Raw genomic sequence first — 20,717 nt, forward strand, 5'->3', positions numbered from 1 at the left:
GGGGGGAGAGATCTGAGGCTGCTGCTCTAATTGGTTTAATTTATTCTGCGGCGCCGATGTAAAACGTTTTGTTATTGGAGATGATTCCACCTTCTCCGCGGCCGGGGGAAGCGCGGCGGCTCCAGGTAGCTGACGACGGAGTCAATTGACCGCGGCGCTGCCGGGCCAGGACGATGCCCGCCGCGCGCGTGGCGTTCGCACAAAGCTGTTTCGCACTGGCGCAAGTCGTTTAGCTCCGGCGCTGGCAGGCGGGCACGGCGCCCTCCCGTCCGCAGCCCCGTCACGCGCGCTCTCTGTCTCTCCCCCCGCTTGTCTGTCGGTCGCTCCCCCTCAGGTCGGCCCCCAGGGACGGCAAGGAGGACAAGGAGCCCGGCGAGGCCGGGGACCGGCCAGGCTCGGTCACGAGCTCCCTGAGCTACCGGAAACGGGGCAACCTGAAGGACTCGATCGGCGGCCAGGGGGACGAGGAGACGCTGTTCTCCACCCTGAGCGAGCGCCCGGCCTCCCCCGAGCGGGCCTTCCGCAGGGCCGCGCGGCACTCGGCGCCCGGCGCCTCGGACGCCTCCTGGAAGAAGCCCCAGGGCGACGAGGAGCCCGATGACGGCGGCTCTGTCATCTCCCAGGCCTTCTCGGAGGCCAGCAGCCGAGCCCGCAAGGGGCTGGAGAAGCGGTGGTCCGTCACCGCGCCCGACTTCGACAAAGCCTCGGCCCTGTCTGCCCCGGTCAGCCGGACGCCCTCTTTCCGGCGCGGGCCGGAGGCCGACGAGGACGACGCTCGGTCTTCCCTGAGCTTCGCGCTCTCCGGCCCCGGCAGCTTGCGGCGCAGCATGTCCCGGCTGGACGAGCCACTGGCGGGGGTCTCCGGCGCCCTCAGCCCCGCGCTGAGCCGGCGCTCGGAGCTGGGCCTGGAGCCGGCTCGCGCGGGGAGCCGCGCAGACTCCAGGCTCTCCCTGGCCCGGAGCCGCTTGGACGAGTGGGACGAAGTGTCCAGCGTGGCGCCGAGCGAGTCCCGCTCGCTGTACAGCCAGCCCTCGCTCGGGCGCAGCTTCTCCGTGCCCCCGCGGCCCCGCACCGCCGCCTCCGACGAGCTGCCGCTGGGCGACGCAGACATCCGGCCCGTCGGCCACCGCACCTACCTGGACCCTGACCTGGAGGCTGCCATCAACGAGGTGCTCAGCTACAAGCCCGTCAAGTTCAAGCGCTCCAGCCTGGACCCCGACTCGGACGAGGACGACGCCAAGAGCGTGCGGAGCAGCCGGAGCGCGGCGCAGGCCGAGGGCACGGAGCGCGCCGCCGGCAGCCTGCGCCGCTCGGCCTCTGCCCTGGACTTCTCCAGGCCCCGCAGCAGCCGGAGCCGGCGGAGCAGCACCAGCAGCAGCAGCTCCGAAGACACCTCCTCTTCCTCGGAGCGGAAGAAGAAGAGCTCCAAGAAGCACGGCAAGAAGGCCAAGAAGAAGGGCAAGAAAAAGCAGCCGTCGTCAGGCTCGGGGTCGTCCTCTGACACCTCTTCTGGCTCCACCGTGTCCTACCGCAGCAGCTCCAGCGTCAAGAAGGGCCCCAAGAAGAAGGACCCCGGCTCGGGCGAGGAGGGCACCGAGAAGTCGAGCAAGCAGCGGAAGAAGGAGGAGAAGCAGCGCCGCAAGCAGGTGGACAGCCTCATGATGAAGTACCTGTACCGGCCCGAGAGCGACTGAGCAGGTGCCCCGCAGAGTGCCGTGCCGCGCCGCGCAGCATGAGCGCGTGCCACTAACGCCCCTCCCTCTCCGTGCCTCCCCTAATCCACCCTCGCCCCTGCACTGCATGCCCCTGTGGCCTCCCTGGTCTGCTCCGGGCCATCCGGGGGCGGGAGCCGCTGAGCGGGCAGGTCCGCACTCGTGCCGGGCATGGGGACCTTGGTCCACCCTCCGGCTCTGGGGAGAGGGAAGACTGCCTGCAGCTGATGAGCTGTGCCATGCCTCAGCCGCACTTGCAGGGCTCTCCCGCCCAGAGCAGACCTTCCACCGCCTCCCCTGCAGTCCTGGGCCGCGACTGCTCTTGTCCCTCTGAGCCCCGGGGTGCAGACGGGGGCTGAGATGCGGGAGCTCAAGGCGACGATGCACAAAGGGCTGCCAGCTGTTTCCCATCTGCCTGGCGGGGACTAGCGGCTGTGGGGCGCGGGACACTGAGACATGCTAATCCCCGCCTGGCCTTTCAGGGACTGCTAGGGACGCAGCTGGATTTATTTCGGGTGAAGCTAGCGGCCCGCTCCCAGTGGAGGCAGGGATGAGCTGCTCCCAGGCAGGCTCGTGTCGCCCTGCGTCGGAGAGGCCGCAGCGAGGTGTGAGCTGCCTGGGAGTGGCAGGAGATGCCCCGCACCTCGCCGTGTGTCCTGCCAGCAGGATTATGCCCTTGGCCCTAGTGCCTTGCGTGCTCCCTGGGAGGTTTAGGGCACCCCTAGCAGAGGCTGGCGGGGGGGCCGGCCCCTTGCATGTGCATTGGGGTTACTAACACGCACCCGTTGCAGTGTGTGTGTGTGTATGCGTGTGTGTAACACAGGGCGGCAGAGTCCATCGCGAGGGAAGCGCCGGGGCTCTGCCCGGTGGCTTGCAGCAGCTCGGCGCTGCGAGGAGAGGTGCTGAGGCCGTGGCGTGGGTGGTCGCCTCCGGGCCCTGCCCCAGGCAGGCGTGTTGCCGGCGCAGCTTTGATCGCTGCCTGGGAAAGCCTTTGGTGCGCTGCAGGGCGGCTGCCGGCTGAGCGGCTCCTGCTCCAGCCGCAGCTCCAGCCCGGCTCCCTGGACGCCGGGCAGGCCGTGCGTCGCCGGAGCGGAGCCGGTCTTGCCTGGGGCAGGCGGGCATCGGTTACGTGGAGCGGGACCGGCACGGGGAGGCTGCTCTGGGTCTGTGGGACCTCGCCTGAGGCCGGCGATGAAGGAGGTGCGGGTGCGGGCCCGTGCCTGCGTGACGGCAGTCGGAGGGAGGGCACAAGCCCTGTTCCCTGCAGCTCGACGGGGTGTTGGCCCGGCGGGGCTGAATCTGTGGCTGCATTTGAGTTTGCAAAGGGTGTTTGAGTGTGCGGAGCCGCCGGCTGCCCCAGCGTGGGCGCTTGCAGGCAGCGACCTTGGCACGCGGGTGTCTGTGGAGATGGCGTCCCAAATGCATCCGTTCCGGTGCGTGGCACCTCGTGCCTTGGGCAGCTTCTCCGCGTGCAGATCGCTGGTGCCAGGGGCCGACCCCCCGCTGGCGGCGAGGGCCCGGCGGGGGGCACTCCTGCCCCGTGGCGGGGCAGCAGGCGCCGGCCCGAGAGAGGCCTTTGCAGCGTGGCGCCCTGGGCAGCAAGGAGATCCGGAGCTGGGGAGGGTGTGGATGGAGGGCCGGGCCCGCCGCGCCACTCCCCACTCCGGGCACTGGCTGACCGTGTGTTTCTCCACGCAGCCCCCCCGGCCCCCGGAGACTCTTCGCCTACGACAAGTCGGACGAGGAGCGAGACGCCTTCGAGAGCACGGCCAGGCCCCGGGCCTGCTCCCGGAGCTACCTGAGCGACAGCGACGCCGAGGGCCTGCCCGCCGACGCCTCTGCGTAGCCCTCCCGGGAGGGCAGGCCCCGGCACGGCCACGGCCTCAGGCGCCCTCTGCGCGAGCGGGGCAAGACGGAGCCCCGGGCAGCGCCGCGCCGGCCCTCGCCCCTCCCGGGCACCAGAGCCCAGGGGCACCCGGCCGCGGCCCCTCAGCGCGCGCCTTGCACGGGAAGTGCTGCATCCGGCCGCGGCCGGGGTCCCTGCAGGGTGGAAAACGCCCCTCTTGAGAGCTCCCGTCCGGCCCCGCTCCCCCCGCGCCAGGCAGGCTGCAATAACGGGGCTCAGCCCCGCCTGGGACTGGACTCTGGCTCAGGGGCTGCTCGGGGGTCTTGCTCCTTGGGTCCCTGCCAAATCCCCCCTTCCTCCACAACCCCCCGGGCTGCACCCCGTGGCCACCCCCTTGGTGCTGCAGCCGGGGCCGTGTGGCTCTCGGAGGAAGGGGCTGGGCTGGGCTCGGGGGGCTCTTCCCTTCCGCGCCTGCTGCCTTTTCATCTGATAACGTCCCCCCGCTGCTCTCGCTTTCTCCCTCCTCATTGAGCCAAAGACGGCGCCCAGCTCCCTGGCTCGCCGGGCGCGGGCGCCTCGTGCCCACGGGCAGGGGGGCAGCAGCGCCGTGCCTCTGGGGCTGTTGCGCACACACTCACGCTGCTGCCGCCCTTTGCACATGGGTCCAGTGCCTGGAGCCTGGCTTTCAGGGAGAGAGACGGGGTGGGGGTTGCTTTACTTTCTTCCCCAGCTGCTTGTGCCAGCACATGGGAATGTCACCCTGCCCCAGCCCACACGTGCACACACATGTACCCATGCACGCACACGCGCACGTGCCCCCGGGGCGGCTGAGAGCCCACGCTGCGGCACCTCCTCACTTCCGGCACTCCTTTGCTGGCTGCGACGTCTCCGCGGCCACCCTCCTGCCCGCCTATGAACGAGCTGCCCGAATTCATGCCAAGGAAACATCCCTGCCCCCCCTCAAGGACTCAACTACTGCCACGGGACCCCGGGCCAGCCCTACCTGTACACCCCCCTCTGCTAATTTATGCCCGCCTGGCCTGGCCGCCGCGGGGTGGAGTCGCCCAGGCCCAGCGCTGTCTGTCTGTTTTGCACTAGTTCAGCTGTGCGTCTTTCCCTGTCTGGTTCTGTTAAATATTAAAATAAATGTCATTTACGGCTGGTGATGCCAGGTCTCGCTCGTGGCGCTGCGCCGGCTGTGCGAGGGGCGCTGGAGCTGGCGTGGCTCGGCTCGGCTCGGCACGGTGCAGGGCCGGGCGCCGATCCCGGTGCGGTGCCGAGGGCCCTCCTGGAAGCAAGCACGTGGGAGATGGTGGTCACAAATCTCGTCTCGTTGGGAGCAGATGGCGCGTGCTAGCGCCGCGGGCCGGCCCACCTGCTTTCTGCTCCTCGCAGTCATCTGGAGAGAAGCGGCGCCGCGTAAATAACCGTCTGCAGAGCGGCGCGGCGGGCGCGGGGCTGCCTGTGCTGCCGCGTGCACGGTGCTGCACCCCCGCAGCGGCTTGGGCCCGGTTCGCGGCCGGGGCACGAGGGCTGCCCTCCTGCAGCCATTGGGCACCTGTCCGGGCGGCCCTGGCAAGCCACGGGGGGTGGAGATGGGGGTCCCGCGCTCCTGCCCTTTCCATGCTGGGGTGCAGGGGGAGGCTCTGCCACCCATCCCAGGCCCAGGATGGCTCCGAACAGACCCCGGGCAGCTCAGTCTGCAGGCCATGGGGACCCCCAGCCCTTGCCCACCAGGCCTGGCTTTGGCGGGCAAGCCCTGGCCATAGGTGGGGGAGCCCCGTGCTGTGCCAGCCCTTCCTGTGCCCGCCGTGTTGCAGCCGGCCCAGCCCTTGCTCACAGCAGCGTTTGTGGAGCCGTCCCCAGAGCAGGCAGGCGTGAAAGTGCAAGGCAAGGCACATTTCGAGCCCGCTCCTCGTGCTTGATTTATGGGCTGGTGCCTTGGCCAGGAAATGTGCTGAGCAGTCACTCTCCTCCGCAGCCCAGCAGCAGCGGGGGGGCTGGGCTCTCCGGGCCCCCAGCCCAGCCTGGGAGAGGGTGCGGGGCCGGCGTGAGGCTGCCCCAGCCTGGGTGGGCTCCATGGCCCTGGGGGGCTGAAATCGTCTCTGCATCCTAATGCACGTGCGGATTGCTAGCTGCGGACGGGCACCTCTCGCTGCCCGCTGGGCCCTGCAGGGCGCTGGTGCCGGGGGAGCCGCGGGCTCATTAGCCTCAGACACCCCAGCATCCTAATCCATGAGCAGCCTCCGCGGCCAGGGGCTCAGGCCCAGCAGCCTCCTGCGCCAGGCACGCCCCCCTGGGTAGGAGCAGGGTGCCCGAGGCTGGCGCTCGCAGCCCGGCGGCCAAAGGGTTGCCGGGCTCGCGGGGGCCCGGGGATCCCCCGGCTGCGCTGGCCCTGCAGGCATTGGTGGGCAGGGCCCCGATCCAGCGGCGTGCCCGCAGCTGCTCAGGGGATCTCAAACAAATTGGGCAGCTGCGGCTCTGGGCACCGCCGCGCCGACGCCGCACTAATGCGCTCTCATTAAGCGCGGGCGATCTAATGATAATGAAACGGCACATTTAACATTAAAACATTTCACTTGCTTCGACGCAGCGTCTCTCCCTGCCAGAACGGCTCCATCCTCGTGAGTCTGGCCATGCACCTAGATGAGGGTCTGGCGTGGACGCGCACCACCGCGGGACGGACGGCAGTGCCAGGGAGGGGGCCCTGCAGAGCCTGGAGCCAGCGCCAGCCCTGGCATACCTGGTGCATCCGGCCCACGGCCCGTTGAGCCCAGGCGGCTGCCCCGGGCGCAGGCAGGGGCAGTTTCACGTGGGCAGACAGGGCTGCGGGGCAGCGTCTTCCTCCGGCTTGCCGTGGGGGCACCGGCTGTCTTGGGGCCTCCCCTGCGGGTCCCTGGGCTGGGCAGTGGCTCCTGGCGGTCCGTCTGGGGTGCGGGCAGGGAAGCCCTACAGGGCCGCCCGGCGCTGGCCGGGGAAGCGCTGGATCCGGAACGGCTCCATGTCGCAGCCCGGCGCCTGCCCCAGGCTCAGCTCGCACAGCACCTTCCCGACGACCGGCGCCAGCTTGAACCCGTGGCCTGCGCGGGCAGGAGGAGAGCGGAGACTCCAGAGATGGGAATGGCCCCCCGGTGCCATCGGCTTCCCCATGCGTCCTGCCCTCCGCCTGCCCTCAGTGTCCCTGCCCCTGCCCCTGCCCCTGCCCGTAGGGGAGCCTGGGGCTGCTCTGCCCTGTGGCTGGTGCCTGGCACGGGGACACATTCGGGGGTGTCCTGGAGCAGGGAAGGGGGTGCCCCAGGGGTGGGGGGCTGTGGCACCCACCCCGCTCACCTGAGAAGCCGGCGCCAATCACGATGTTGCTGAACTGGGGGTGCCGGTCCAGCACGAAGTCCTCATCCGGGGTGATCTGCGGGGTCCAGTGGGTCACAGCGAGGGGGTTGCTGGGAGCCTGGACTCCTGGGTCCTGTCCCAGCTCCAGCCGCCCTTGACCCTGGACTTGGGTCTGAGGGTGAGGTGTGTGCACTGGCCAGTGCCCACCTGAGCCGGGGGAGCTGCCCTCGCCCTGCCCCTACCAGCATCCCTTACCGTGTACATGCAGGTCTCCACCACTGCCGGCTCGGGCTCCAGGCCGGGCAGGTACCGGCTGACGAAGCCGCGCAGGATCTGGATGTCGGGCAGGGCCGAGCCCTCGGGCTCCCGGTCCCGCTCGTCGGGGTCCACGGGGCAGCCGTGGTGGTAGCAGACCTGGGCGGCGAGCAGGGAGACACCCACGTCATGGGCAGCCCCAACTGAGCGTGCGCCACTAGTGGTGTTTTTGTGAGCACACATGCACGTGCGTGCTGCACTTGTGCACATGCCTGGGCCCCCTCTCCTGTGCATGTGTAGTGTGCCTCTGCACGTGTCCACATGTGTGTGTGCGTACGTGTTTGTGTGCCCGCATGTGCCCGCCCTGGGCCGCGTGGCCGGCATTCCCAGCCGTGCTCACCTTCACCATCCCCAGGTACTCGCTGGCCGGCAGCCCGTAGACGTCGTGGGGCGTCTGGCTGGTGCGGAGGCTCAGGAAGCAGGGGAAGCCCGCGGCGCTCCCGTAGGTCCCGGGCACCTTCTCCTTCCAGTAGCACACGCTGACACGCAGGGGCTGGGGCAGGAGGGCGCAGCCGTCACTGGGGCAGGAGGGCCCCAGCTGCAAGCTGCCCGTGCTCCTGGCTGCAGCAGGTGAGGCAGGCGCCCTCTGCCCCAGGCACAGCAGGGCCACGTGCAACACGCGTGCAGCCACGTCAGCACACATGCAGGGCCAGGCTGGAGACGGGTGCTGGTGCGAGCAGAGGCCCGGTGACTCCTGGCACCGCGCTCACCTGGAGGGGCAGCTGCAGCCCCAGCGGGGCCAGAAGCTTGTTGGTCCATGGCCCGGCAGTGATCACCAGGCTCCCGGCCCGGTGCACCCCCGCGCTGGTTCTCACGGTCACCACGGGCCCCGGGTTGATGGCCACCACCTTCTCGCCGTCCCGCAGGGCCCCGCCGGCCTGGAGGAACAGGTCCTGGACCGGGCACAGACCAGGGCTCAGCCCTTCACAGCCACCCCTCGTCCCAGGACGGAGCTGACGGGGAGGGGGAGCCGAGGCCAGCCTTGCCTAGGGGTAACCCCCTGCCCCTACCTGCACGGCCCGCAGCGCCTTGTCCGCGCGGAGCACGCCTGCGGTGGGCTCGAACACGGCCGTCTCCCCGCCGTAGGCCCGCACGCCGGGGAAGCGCCGGGGAAGCTCCTGCGCCGACAGCAGCTCTCGGGGCACGCCGTGCTGGGCCAGGCTCTGCAGGCAGGCCCCGAAGGCTGGGCTGCCCTCCGCCCCCAGCACCAGCAGCCCCGTCTGCCTGCGTGGGGGGGGGCAGAGCTGGGCATCACCCGGAGCAGCCCTCAGCCCCCTGCACCGGAGCAGCCTCCTGCCCGGGCCCAGGGGAGGAGGGCCAGAGCCTGCCCCCTGCTCCTCTCGCCTGCGTTTCACCGCAGGGGAGGGAAGCCCTTGCACCAGGAGGGCTGGGCATGCACCGCTGCCCTGGGTGCCCCCCGGGGCCCATCTCCCAGCCGGGCAGGTTGTTGCCGTGCCCAGGCTGCATCCGAAGAGACCAGTGTCACGACCTCCACCCTACGGCCGGGGCCTTGCCCGGAGCCAGGGAAAGAGCCCGGGGTCTGGCCCCGGTCCTGGCGCGGGTGATGCCCCCGGGCCCGTGGACAGCGCTGTGGCCGTGCCAGGAGAGGCCGGCTCTGCCTTGCAGCTCGGCGCGGCTCTGGCCCCGGCTGGCCAGGCGGGCCCTGTTCCCAGGGACCGCGGCGTCTGGCTCTGCCCTCTGGACCGGGCAGACCAGCCCCGGGCTCAGCGCCCGCCCTGGGCAAGGAGGGAGGCAGGGAGCCGGGCGGCCGGTCCCCACCGCAAGGGCTGCCTCCTCGCGCCCGCCTGCCGAGATGGATAGCTCCATTAGCCGTGACCCCGGTAGACGGAGAATCATTTCCATGCTTATTTCCTTAATGGCTCTTCCTTTATGGAGTCAAATAAATTACGTGCCGTCCCAATCTGTCTTGTTCTGCCAGGCAGCGTGCCGCAGCTCCCGGGGGGATCGGCGCGGGCTGCTGGGCCCGGTCCTGCCGGGGGGCCGGCCCTTTCTGGGGGGCCCAGGCCAGCAGCGGGCAGGTGCCCCGGGTCAATGCCCTGCATGCCGATCCTGGAAAGCTCAGCTCCTGCTTCGGCTACAAATGAGCTCGGGGAGCCTGGGCCGGTCGTTATGGAGGCCGCGTGGGCCGTGGGGGGCTAGGGGCACCGCAGCCCCCGTTCGCCGTGCCAGGCCGGAGGACAGGATGCCACGGCACAGACCCCAAGCACAAGGGGCAAGGGAGCCCCCCGATTGGAGGAGGTGACATTTGCACACCAGAAATGGGGCAGTTCGGTGCGTTTTCATTTAAGAAACTGAGCAAAACCAGAGCCTGGGCGCCAGGGCGGCCGGGCCCTGTGCCTGCCGGGCTGGAAAGCCTCCTGGCACTCGCAGGGGTGCGGGGCCTCGGAGCGGGCGAAACGGTCCCAGCTTGACCAGCTGCTCCTGCCCCCGGCCGCGGCCGCTCTGACCTGTGGAGCTGGACGCCGGCCTCTGCTTCCAGCTGCGCCCAGAGCCGGTAGCACTCGGGCATCGCGCGGGCGTAGTGCGGCTGCGGGTAGGTGCTGCGGATGATGCGGCTCTGCCCGTGGGAGCTGCCCCGGGAATGAGGGAGGGGGAACTGCCGGCACGGGGGAGAGCAGCCTTAGCGGGCGCTCCCCCCCGGCCCGGAGCCTGCGCCGCTCGCGGGGGTCCCGGGCAGGGGCGCGGGGGCTCGTACCTGCTCCAGCAGCAAGGCCCTCCTGCCCCGCTTGGCGAGGTGGTAGGCAGCGAAGGAGCCCTGGATCCCCGCGCCCACGACGATGGCATCGTAGCGGGGGCTGCCGGCTGAGCTCGGCGCAGCCATGTTCAGGCCCCGGGCGCCGGGCCAAGGGGCGGGAGTGGGGCCAAGGTCCGGGCCAAAGTTAACTGCTGACTTGGCTGGTCGCCCCTCTCCGGCCCCACGCGGCTCCGAGCATGTGGCAGGCCCTGGGTCTGTGCCCGGGGGGGTGGCACCCGCTGGGGCAAGCGGAGCAGGCCGAGCTGCAGCCACCCTCGCCCGCCCGCCTGCAGAGCAGCCTGATTCGTTTTGGTCCTTCCTGGCACTAGCATGCTGCATTTGTAACCATCAGGGCAGCAGCGAGCAGCGCCTGGCGCAGGAGGTGCCCAGCCCTGCGCCACCCACCCGGGTCCCAGCCTGCGATTTCTGGGCCCAGAGATGGAGTTACCGCCGAGGGAGGAAAACCGCACCCGAGCCCACACAGGCAGCAACCCCAGGAGAGAGGAGCCGGGGCCGGAGGCACTGCCCATGGCGCTGCCATGTGCCAAGGGGAGTCGGGCACCGCGCCCGGCCCTGCCAGGACTCTGGGCTCCATCACGCCCGGTCTGGGGGCTCTGCCAGGGCAAGTGCCACCCCGCGGCCTGGCCCGGGGTCACCCGCAGGCAGCTCCCCCCGCGCGATCGCCGCGCTGCAGCAGTGCCGTGCTGCTGCGCCCGTCACGACGGTGATTGCCTTTATTAGGGAAGGTAATGAACGCTGGAGGGGGCGAGATGACGGTGCCCTCGCCGCCGCAAAGCCGCTAATAAGATTCTGCACCGAGCGCGGGGAGCAGGGGGGGAAGCACATTAGGAGCTGGATAATGAGATAAGTGAAAGCCTGCGGGGAAGGCAATTTCTGCGGACGGCTTGCTGCGTGCCTGGGGGCATTGTCATTTGCCGCGTGCCCCCCGTTGGCATCGGGCCCCCACGCCGGGGCTGGCAGGGGCAGGCAGAGCCCTTGCACCGTGCAGCCGGCTGGGCCCTTCCTCTCCCCGGCCTGGAGAGGAGCAGGGCGCACGTGGCCCGAGCCCGTGGCTGGGGCGCGGTGGCCCCCGCCGGGCTGGGGAGGGGGCTCCGGAGCCAGGCAGCCCCCGGCAGGCGGCCCTGCCCACGCGGCTCCCCGGGGACGCCGCGCTGTTTACACATCAACATCTTAATCAGGCGATGCGCGGCGTAATTGAGCTGGCGCCGGCAGCGCGTGGCGCGGGTGCGGGGCTCGCTGTGCGCCGAGCGGCGGCAGAGCCTCATTTTCCAATTTGTCTCCAAAAACAGGCGCGGGTTTAATTGCCGGTGGGGGTGGGGGGCTCCCTTGGCCTCGGTGTGGCTGCAGCCGCGGGTCTGGGGGCTGCCCCGGGACCCCGCGCCCCTTGGAGGCTCTGGGCCCGCGGGAGCTGGGGTCAGCCTGCTCCTGGGCTCGGGGCGGCAGGGCTCGTGCTCGGCGTTTGCTGGGACCGAAGAGCTCGCGGGCCCACGAGCGGTGCCCCGGTACCCGCCCCACCACACAGAGGGGGCCGAGGGGCTTTCGCCTGCTGCGCCCCCCCACCGGCCAGGGGGTCGGGCATGGCGTTTGCTCGGGCGCTTTGGTGGCAGGCAGCTGATCTGCTCCTAATGGCGCGCTGCCGGCCTCCCTTTCGTGCCTTTCATCTCCTTCCTGGCACTTTGTAGCTGCGGGTATTTTTAGCCTGAGCACAGAGCAGCTATTGCTGCTTCTTCCCAGCCCCCCAGGCAGGGGGGCAGGCGGCCAAGCGTTGGCTCTGGGGGCGGGCGCCGGCATCGCTGCTCGCAGGCGCCTGGGGCAGGGGCAGTCCCCGGGGCCGGCTCCTGCTGGGGGCTGGCGCGGGGCAACCTGGGGCCTGGGCCAGCCGCTGCGGAGGGAGCTCAAGGCAGCCCCTAGGCCTGGCCAAGCCCAGCGATGGGACGTGCGGGGGCGGCTCCGGCCTGCTCTCCCTTGAGCCGCTCCAGCCGGGCTGGGGCCAGGGCACGTGGGGCTCTGGGCAAAGCCTCCTGGACCTCAGCTTTCCGGGCACAGAACATCCCTTCCCTGGAGGCCAGGCAAGGACTTGGCCCTGGGGGGTAGCACTCGCTGCCTGGGCCCCCACCGGCCTCTGCCTCCTCCTGCGGGCAGGGAAATGGGCCCATCGCTGCCAGCAACGTTGCAAGGCTCCGAGCAGCTCCTGCCACCTCCTCCTCCTGCGGGGGCTGGGGCGCAGGAGGAGCCTGGGGCAGCTCCCGCTGGCTTCGGGGGGCTCCCCGGTGCCGCTCGCAGTCCCTCCCGCAGCTGCGAGAGCCCATCCGTCTGCAGCTCACGGAGCCGTGCCGCCCGCCCCAAAGGAAACGGGCTTTCCTGCTGCTGTTTATTACATCCATAAAGTATTTTGTAGCCATTTTTCTCCCCGAGACAGCTGGTGATTTAGGGCCTTGCATGGGAGCCTCTCGCCTGCTCCTGTGTCAGCACCAGGCCCCTTCTCGAGGAAAGGATGCGGGGGTCTGCAGCAGGCTGGTGCTGGGACCGGGGACCGTGGGGCTCAGGGGCCTGTGTGGGTTTTTCCCCCCTTTTTGATTTCTATATAAAAACCCTGGTAGCGCCGAGACGCCCGTGTCTCACTGATGGGATGAATAATACATGCAAAGGCTTCTGCAAACTGCGTTTGATCCCCGGAAAGCAGCAACTGGCAGCGTATTCCCCTGCCTGTGCCGCCACGGCGCCCGCCCGGAGCTGCCAGCGCTTGGCTTCACCATTGATCTGAAGCGTGTGTATCTTTTAAGTTGTAACAGGAGAAAAGAAAAGCCAAGGAGGAGAAGCCCCATGGGCCAGGTCGGAGGTGGTCAGAGCCAGGGGACGCTGCACGCTGGCGGGAGGGGGCAGGAGAGGGGCTCTGGGCGCCCGTCGCCAGCAGGCGCGTCGTTCAGGCAAGCGGGTGGGACGATGCTTGGGAAGCCCTTGTCGCCAGGAAGGCCGACGGCTGCGGGGCTGCACTGCCAGCAGATCGAGGGCAGTGATTTCCCCTCTATTCGGTATGAGGGAGGCCATGTCAGGGGTCCTGTGTCCAGTGTTGGGCTCCCCACTGCAGGAAGGATGTGGACTAGTTGGAGAGAGTCCAGGGGAGGGCAGGGAACATGCTTGGTGGGCTGGAGAACAGGATTTAGGAGGAGAGGCTGAGGGACCTGGGCTGATTTAGTCTGGAAAAGAGAAGGCCAAGGGGGATTGAACAGCAGCCTCCACCTCCCTGCCGGGGGGCTGCACAGAGGACGGAGCTGGACGGTCTCAGTGGCGGCAGGTGACAGAGGAGCAATGGGCTGAAGTTGCAGCAAGGGAGGTTGAGGTTGCATATTAGGAAACGCTGTCTTCGGAGGAGGGTAGCAAAGCACGGGGACAGGCTCCCCAGGGAGGTGGCAGAGTCTCTGTCCTCGGAGGTGTTTAAGACCCGGGTTGACAAACCTTGGCTGGGATGATGCAGCTGGGGCTGGCCCTGCTTGGAGCAGGGGCTTGGACTAGACGTGACCTCCTGAGCTCCTTCCACCCTCATTGTCTGTGCTCCTAGGACAAGCCCGTGTTGCAGTCCGGCCCGGCTGAGCTGCGGAGCCGCTGTTCTCCGGCAGCCGCAAGGCCGAGCGCATCACCCGGGGCGGCTCCGTCCACGTGGGAGGCAGTGGGCAGCCGCTGGGCAGCCCGGCCTGGTGCCCCCACCGGGCAGGCGGCTTGGCCTGGACCTCGCGCGGCGGGGAGAGGGGTGCTGTCTGCAGGCACAGCCTGGCTTGGCGGCAGGGCCCTGGGGACCACTCATGAAGGAAGGGACTAGCAGTCTCCGGTGCCTTCAGCAAGGCCCAGCGCCGCGGCGGGGGGACGCTCACCTGGCAGACTTCGTGCCCAGCCGGGTGTGAGTGCCGGGGACGTGCCGGGCACGGGAGCACGTGGCCGAGGGCCTGGCTGCCAGCGAGGGACGCCACGTGCGCCACGGCCGGGGCTCCCCTGCCACGGGCAGCTCTGGGATTGCGGTGCCAGCCGCCGGGACACGCGCACGCGTGCACGCACACGCGTGCGGAGCCCCGTGTTTCTGGTTCCCTGACAGCTAATTAGAAGAATTAATTCGCTCTGGCTTTTGCGGTTTAAGAGACATTATTTACCGGTTAATTGTTGTTATTACAAAAAGTTAAATATCATTATTTATTTCGCCGCCCCGCCTGCTAATCTCCCGGTAATGGATTAGGTAGCGCGGAGCCTTAATCACGTTTGTAAGCAAGAGGAAAGTCCCGAAGCATGACGGGGAGTGGGAGGGAATCGCAGCCCCCGGCGCGGCGCGGCGCGGCGCGGCGTGGCGCGGGAGGGATGTGGGGGAGCCGGGCTGCAGCTGGGCGGGGGGCTGGCGGGCCTGGCAGCGCCCAGACCCGGCTGCTCCGGGGGCTGGAGGAGCGACCTGGGAGGCGGTGGGGGTGTCTGACACCAGGGCCCGGAGCGCTGGAGCAGGACCCCTTGCACGCACTGGTCCCTGCCCCATCGGGGTAGGTACCCCTGGGACTCCCTGCACCGCCCGCTGCCCGGGGAGCCGGGCGCCTCGAGCAACGAGGGGCTCCCGGCTGTGCTGCTTTCTGGAGCTGGGCACGGAGGGCGCCGAGGGCAGGGGAGCGGGAGGCTGCCGGAGCACTGCGCCCACCCAACGACACGGCGCTGCCGGGAGGCGCGGGCTCTGCGCCACGCACGGCTGGTTGCCCCAACAATAGGCAAGCCTGTCCGATTACCGTGGCTGCCGCAGGCGCTCCCACGGCTCCTCGCCCGCAATCTCCCGCTGTCACGCACCCGGCCCCAGCCAGCGACTGATCGTTTCCCTGTCGGGCGCCGAGGCCCGGGGAACTCGGCCGCTTGAGCCCCGCCACCGCGTCGGCCGGGCCGCCCTGCTCCCACCCCCCCGGCGCGCCTGGCTTAGTTAGTTTTGAAGGTGCAAGTGTCCCCTGCAAAGCCGGGGCAGGCCCAGGGCTGGCGGCTTCATCTGGGCTGGGTGCCTTCGGTGGGAGTCCTCCCCAGCGCCTGGCGGGAGCTGAGGCTCTGAGCGGCACCTCCCCGGGAGCAGCCCCGACGCCACAGGGAGCACCTCGCCCTCCCGCCGCCCGCAACAGGCTCGCTCAGGCCAAGGGGCAAGGCCGGGGCTGAGCTCCTGCGCCGCGTGGCTTCGGGCCCGCGGAGACCCAGGCAATCGCCTGCGTTGCTCCACTGGCTGCGGTCTGCTTGGGGTTATGGATCCGGCTGGCAGCTCTCGCCCTGGAGAAGGCCACACCAGGTGCCCGCTCCGGCCGCCCCGGGAGCTCGGGCCCAAAAGATGTGCAGTGCAGGGAGGTGCAGGCACAGGGGCTGGGCTGAGAGAGCTCAGGCCTGGGAGCCCTGCATGGGTGGCTGGGCCCCTGCTCCGTGCAGGGCTGGTGCAGCCCGGCCTCTTCAGTGCCCTGTGGGTGGAGGTGTGCTGGTGGTCCAGAGCTGGCGGGGGTTCCCATTGCACGGGCATGAGGTTGGCGCAGGCTCCATCCTTCCCTCAGCTCTGTGCAACCTGCCTGGGTCCCAGCTGGCTACAAACACAGCCCTAGCCCCCGCCTTCCCTGGGGCAGCCAGGCCTCGACTCGCGAATCCTCCCCATGCCCGTGCTCCTGTCCCCCGAGCCACGGCAGCCTCAGCGCCGGCCGCCTGCTAGCACCTGCTCTGCTGCTGATAAATTCGGAGCAGGAGAGAACAAGAAAGAGGAGACTGTAGGGAAAAAATATCCCCGGCCTCTCTTGTCCCCTGCATGGGCCTCTTGACCTGGGTTTAAATTAACTGCAGGCGAGTTTCATGGCTGCAAGAAATCGGCTTCCTAAAGAAGCCGCGAGGGTCAGGAGAGCTGTGCCATAAAAATGAAATACTGGCGGCGCGGGCCCAGCTAGATTGATGGGCCCGCGGCACGGGGAGGGGAGGGAGCGTGCCGGGGCACGCAGGCTGCCTGCAGTCGTGTGTGCCAGTGCATGGGGTGCAAGGCACGTGGGTATGCATGCGGGGGTGCCCAGGCATGCCATGGGCTGCTGGGCTCTGGGTGATGTATGCAAAGCATGTGCACTTGTGTGTGTGTGTGTGCATGTGCCATGTGATGGTGTGGTCTGCATATGACAATGAAGGGTGTGTGCGCACTCAGTGTGTGCGCATGTGTAGGTGAATGTGCATGCATGCCATGTGTTGGTGCAGGTCGTGTATGACGACAGCGTGTGCCATGTGCACGTGTGTGTGTATATGAGTGCCATGTGCTGGTGTGGTCTATGCTGATGAAGTGTGTACACTCAGTGTGTATATGTGCATACACGTGCAATGTGCTGGTGCGGTTCCATGTGTGCACTGTGTGTGTCTGTATGCATGTGTGCGAGGGCCATGTGCTGCTGTTGTCTGCATATGATGATGAAGTGTGCACACTCTGCGAGTGTGCATGTGAGTGCTTTGTGCTGGTGTGCGTGTGCATGCAGTTGCCATTGGTGCCCGGCTATGAGCACATCTGGTACGCACAAGCAGGTCTGGTGCCACTGAGCTGCCTGCCTCCTCCTGGAAGATTTCCATCCAGGCCCAGCTCACCTGTGACATCACCGCTGACCTGTGACGTCACAGCCCTGCCGCGGTACCACCCCGTTGTCCCACCCCGGGGATTTCGGCGTATGCCAGGCAGCAGCGGGGAACGGATGGTCCCTGGTGCCGAGGGAGCGTGTGGCAAGCCGGCCCTCTGCCTGAGCTCCCCGGGGCCGGCCACGGGCACTGCTGCCCAGCCTGCCCCTGCTCAGGCACACGCAGGACGTTTTCCCCCTAGCTGCCCGCCCCACCGGCTCCCGCGGGGACCCGCCACAGGCCGCCCGGGCCCTGCCGGGCTCCACGAAGACTTTGCAGTTGGGGCCGCACCATTTTCACGACGGCGCGAGAGGCAGGAGCGAGCCCGGCATCTGAGCTGGCTCTGCCGGGCCCAGAGGAGAGGAGCCAGCTCCGGTCCCGGCGAGGAGGGGCCGTGCCCGTGCGGCTAGGAGCAGGCCCCCACGCCGCGCTGGCGGGAGCGACCACCCGGGGACACGCACGGTGCTGGGAGGCCGACCAGCCAGGGGCTCTCCCCCTCCACGTTCCCTCTCTTGAACCCCGGCCAAGTGACCGGGGAGCCGGGCAGCGATGGGAGCCAGGCCGCGGCCTGGGGAGGCCTGCCTCCGCCCTGGAAAGGGAGAGCAGCCACGTGAAGCAGTGCCGGGGCCCCCTCCGTGCCTGCCCAGGCCGGGCAGTGAGCCCAGGCCCCGCTGCCAAGCAAACCTGGAGGTGCCAGCCCCGCGCCAGCCGGGCGAACGCGCCGCCTTTCTCCTGCCCTGCTGCCAACGCCTGGGGCTCGCAGCAGGACGTGGGGCCGGACCAAGGGGAGCAGGAATGCACGGCAGCCAAGGGGGCCCGCCTCCGGCCTGGCACCAGTGGCAGCGTTGGCGCCGCTCGTTCCAGGCCCAGAGAGAGCTGCAGCCCGGGGCAGGCTGTGCCAGGGCAGCAGGTCCCTCCGCTCCCCCGGAGGAAGGCCCCGATTTCTGCCGCATCTCTCCTTTCTCAGAGGTGCCGGGAGCAGCAGAGGCCGCGACCCCCCGCGCGGGGCTGGCGCTGCTGGCTCCGAGCCGGCACCAGGCTGCTCTGCTAGGGGAGCCGCTCTCTCCTCCCCGCCGGGGACGGGGTGCCTCCTGCCCCGGCACGCCAGGGTTAACCCTGCGCCGAGCCCCCCACCCCGCACAGGCGGGGAGAGCGGGAAAGCTCCGGCTAATGAGGCCGGCCTCAATAAGGAGCACAGGGGTTGTACCAGGAGCCTAATTAGAGAGGCTCCCTGGCAGCCAGGAGCGGGAGGAAGGGAAGCAGTGGCAGCTGGGCTCAGGGGGGGCGGGGGAGGCCCAGCCGATCCGCCAGGCCTGGAAGATGCCGGTGCGGCCTAATTACGCTGGTGCAAGTCCGCGTGAGCCTCTGTGCTGCCCCCCCAGCTCCAGGGCTCCTGGCTCCATTATCCCTGGCATCACGAGAGGGGGTGTGGGGGGGGGCTCGTGAGCCTCTCGAGACCACCTCCCCCCAGGTGCCGTGAGGAGGGCAAGGAGGCGGCTTTCCCTTCCTGGCCCTTGGGCTTCAGGCTCCTGGGGGGCTGGGAGCTCTGGCCACACTATGCCTTGGCTGGGCTCCTACCTGGCTGCGCTGTGCCCAGGGCTGGGGGCAAAGCCGGGGGCTCTGCAGGTAAATGGGGTGAGGCTGGGGACACGGGTCTGATCGGGCCGGGCGAGTGCGGGCGTGGGGCAGGGCGGGGCAGGGCTGTAACGCGCATTAGTGGCAGCTGCAGCCCGGATTGAGGTCAGGCAGGACTGGCTCGGCCTGGGGTGGGGAGGGCATTGCAGCCCAGCCCGAGAGGACTGGAGCAGCGGCTCAGGGCTCCTGCCAGCCCTGTCCACAGCCGGGAGCCCGCAGCCCCAGCTGCCCCACCCCCAGCCTCGCCCGCAAGCCCAGCCCCAACCCCTGCTTCCCAGCGCCCCCGGCCGCGCTCTGCTCCCTCCGAGCCCGTCTCCTGGCCCTGACACGCGTCCCCCGTCTCTGGCACCTGGGCCAGGCCCGCACCCATCGCGGCAGCTGCTTCTGACCTTGGAGACGAGCTTCATTCTCTGGTGCTGCTCAGGCGCTGGCCCCGCTGCTCCCCCTGCCCGGCTTCCCGCAGCCTGCCCTGAGCCTCTGCCGGCAAGCGGTGACGTGCAGAGGTGCGCAGCCGGCGGGGCGGCGATGGGGGACGGTCAGGGAAGCGTGTGCCTGTGTGTAGCGCTTCGTGCCGCTAGTCCCCACCCTCCCCCTGACCAGGGACACCCAGGCGCTCTCCGGGCTTGGGGTTTGCTGTCGTGGCTGGAAGCCGAAGGGGTGCAATGCCAGGGCTGCGTAGGCCTCTTGGTTTTAACACACAGCAACGCTGATGCGGGCTCCGGAAGAGGGGCGCTTGGCTCCATGCTTCCCAGCACAGCTCCGGCCAAGCTAGGCCAGGGCCTGATCCTGGTAGAGCCGAGCCTCCGGGAGGACTGGTGTGGTCCCGCAGGCCACAGCCCAGCCTCGCCTGTCGCCTTTGCCACCTGCCCTGGTGTGTCAGCTATTGCCAAAGACCATGCTCGACCCCGGCGAGAGCCACCGCAGGCCTTGCCCAGCTCTCAGGTCGTCCCGCACAAATCGGCATTTAAAAAAAATGAGCAATAAATGAAGTACCGACAGGAAAAGTGAGACGGAGCAGCAGGGGCCCTGCCGCAGCCCGGGCAGCCGCAGGGACAATGATGAGGTCTTCAATTAAATTCAGTCCTCAGCTTGTCGTGTGCTTCAGACAGATGCGAAGACGCCGAGGCGCTGTCTCGCGTGCACGCATGCGCGCCATGCACGCCTGCAGGAGTCTCTGGGGGCTGCTCGCTCGTCTGCGGCCTGCCTTGCTGCCTTGTTTGTTGAGCTGGATTTGCATGCAGCCATCATTTAGCTTCCCATCACTTCCCTTCACTACCGCTTTGAAGGGCTCTCGCCAATCGATTGTTTGCTTTATTTTGAACTCGCCGTCCCTCTGGAAAGGCAGCTCCCCCTCATTAGCAGTCTGGGCGCACGACGTGGGGCGCGTCAGGCAGATTAGACGTATTTGAATATCCTAATATTGGAGAGTTCAATCTGGCTTCAAAATGCTCCTCTTCCGCGCCCCTCCACGAGCTTTGTGGCATGAAACATTTATGGAGCTGCCGAGGATCAAAGTTGTGCCGAGCGTTGGAAGCGCGGCGCAGGTGTGCGCGCAGCTCCCAGCCTGCACCGAGGGAGCGAGACGCCGGCGCTCCCTGGGCTCTCCGGCATCTGGGCTTGTGAAGCCGCCTCTCTCCAGCCGCCTGCCAACGTCACCGCTCGCCGTGCCCGCTGGCGCCTCGCCCGCTCTCCCCTCGCCCTGCACCCATGCAGGCGACTGGGGGGGCTGCCTTGCCGGCGCTGACGGTAGAACAATAGCTGCTGTTTTCCTGCCTTTACTTTGTATTGAAACAGCAGAGCGCTTCCTCCCACGGGGGATGACGCACGGCTCAGAGCTGCCCCCCGACTGGAGCAATTTGCTGCTGCTCGCACGAGCGCTGGCGCCGGCAGAGCGTGCCCCAGTGACCCTGGAGGCCCACGCGGCTCAGGCGCTAGGGCCACCCCGGCCCCGCTTCCGCCGAGACGCAGGGCGAAGCCTGCTGGTGGCCGGAGGCCAGGGGTCAGCTCCAGCTCTGGTTTCTGGGCCTTCGGCTGGGCTTGGGAGCCGGGCCGTTGTCTGTCCCTGGCGCTGGGTCCCGGGCCCCGGGCCCGGGGCAGAGCAGTCAGCAGGGGAAGGGCCCGAGTCCTACTGGAGTTGGGACTCGCAGTGAGCACGTGCTGGTCCCTGGTGCTCAGCACCTGCGGGTCCTGCTCCTGGGCGCGCGCCGGGTGCTCGCAGGAGGCTGGGCCGAGGAGTGCGGAGGAGCTGGGGACCCCAGGCAGGCTCGGCGGGGGCACCGCTGCAGCCTGCCCGCGGCTGAGGGCACAGGCCCCGGCTGCTGTTCAACGGGGTCACAGGCTCAGCGCACAGCATGCCCCGGGCAGAGCACTTCCGGCCGGCCTGGTGCTTCTCCAGCGGCCGGGCGGGGGACGTGGCGGGAGAGGAAGGGGCCTCCTGCCCGGCCCCCCCCCGGGCTCGGAGCCCAGGGCCGGGGCACGG

The 20,717-nt window shown here is 68.9% G+C and overlaps 3 protein-coding genes across 17 annotated transcripts in view; 2 read left to right on the forward strand and 1 right to left on the reverse strand.

Moving 5' to 3' along the window:
• MYO18A (myosin XVIIIA) overlaps nt 1–3,930 on the forward strand; it is a 40,746-nt gene extending 36,816 nt beyond the window's left edge. For 11 of the 15 annotated variants that reach the window (XM_019545798.1, XM_019545801.1, XM_019545800.1 and 8 more), the window contains 2 exons: nt 335–1,698; nt 3,411–3,484. In XM_019545798.1, the coding sequence (XP_019401343.1) occupies nt 335–1,694 (1,360 nt within the window). In that variant the 3' untranslated portion in view covers nt 1,695–1,698; nt 3,411–3,484. Of the gene's footprint in view, nt 1–334; nt 1,699–3,410 lie in introns of all 15 variants that reach the window. The other 4 variants (XM_019545807.1, XM_019545809.1, XM_019545812.1 and 1 more) reach the window with 1 other exon arrangement.
• A 2,186-nt stretch (nt 3,931–6,116) lies between these two features.
• Nucleotides 6,117–10,071, reverse strand: PIPOX (pipecolic acid and sarcosine oxidase). The gene is made up of 8 exons (XM_019545350.1): nt 9,920–10,071; nt 9,672–9,820; nt 8,214–8,427; nt 7,914–8,096; nt 7,544–7,696; nt 7,144–7,302; nt 6,889–6,964; nt 6,117–6,638 (listed from the first exon to the last, which is right to left on the reverse strand). The coding sequence occupies exons 1-8, from the start codon at nt 10,043–10,045 to the stop codon at nt 6,508–6,510; spliced, it is 1,191 nt and encodes a 396-aa protein (XP_019400895.1). The 5' UTR covers nt 10,046–10,071; the 3' UTR covers nt 6,117–6,507.
• Nucleotides 10,072–20,055: 9,984 nt separating this feature from the next.
• Nucleotides 20,056–20,717, forward strand: part of SEZ6 (seizure related 6 homolog) — a 23,031-nt gene continuing 22,369 nt past the window's right edge. The window contains exon 1 of the mRNA XM_019545327.1: nt 20,056–20,230. Within this exon, the coding sequence (XP_019400872.1) occupies nt 20,056–20,230 (175 nt within the window). The remainder of the gene's footprint in view (nt 20,231–20,717) is intronic.

The sequence above is a fragment of the Crocodylus porosus genome, unplaced genomic scaffold, assembly GCF_001723895.1.
Source record: "Crocodylus porosus isolate Cpor-Errol unplaced genomic scaffold, CroPor_comp1, whole genome shotgun sequence".
Classification (NCBI taxonomy): Eukaryota; Metazoa; Chordata; order Crocodylia; family Crocodylidae; genus Crocodylus; species Crocodylus porosus.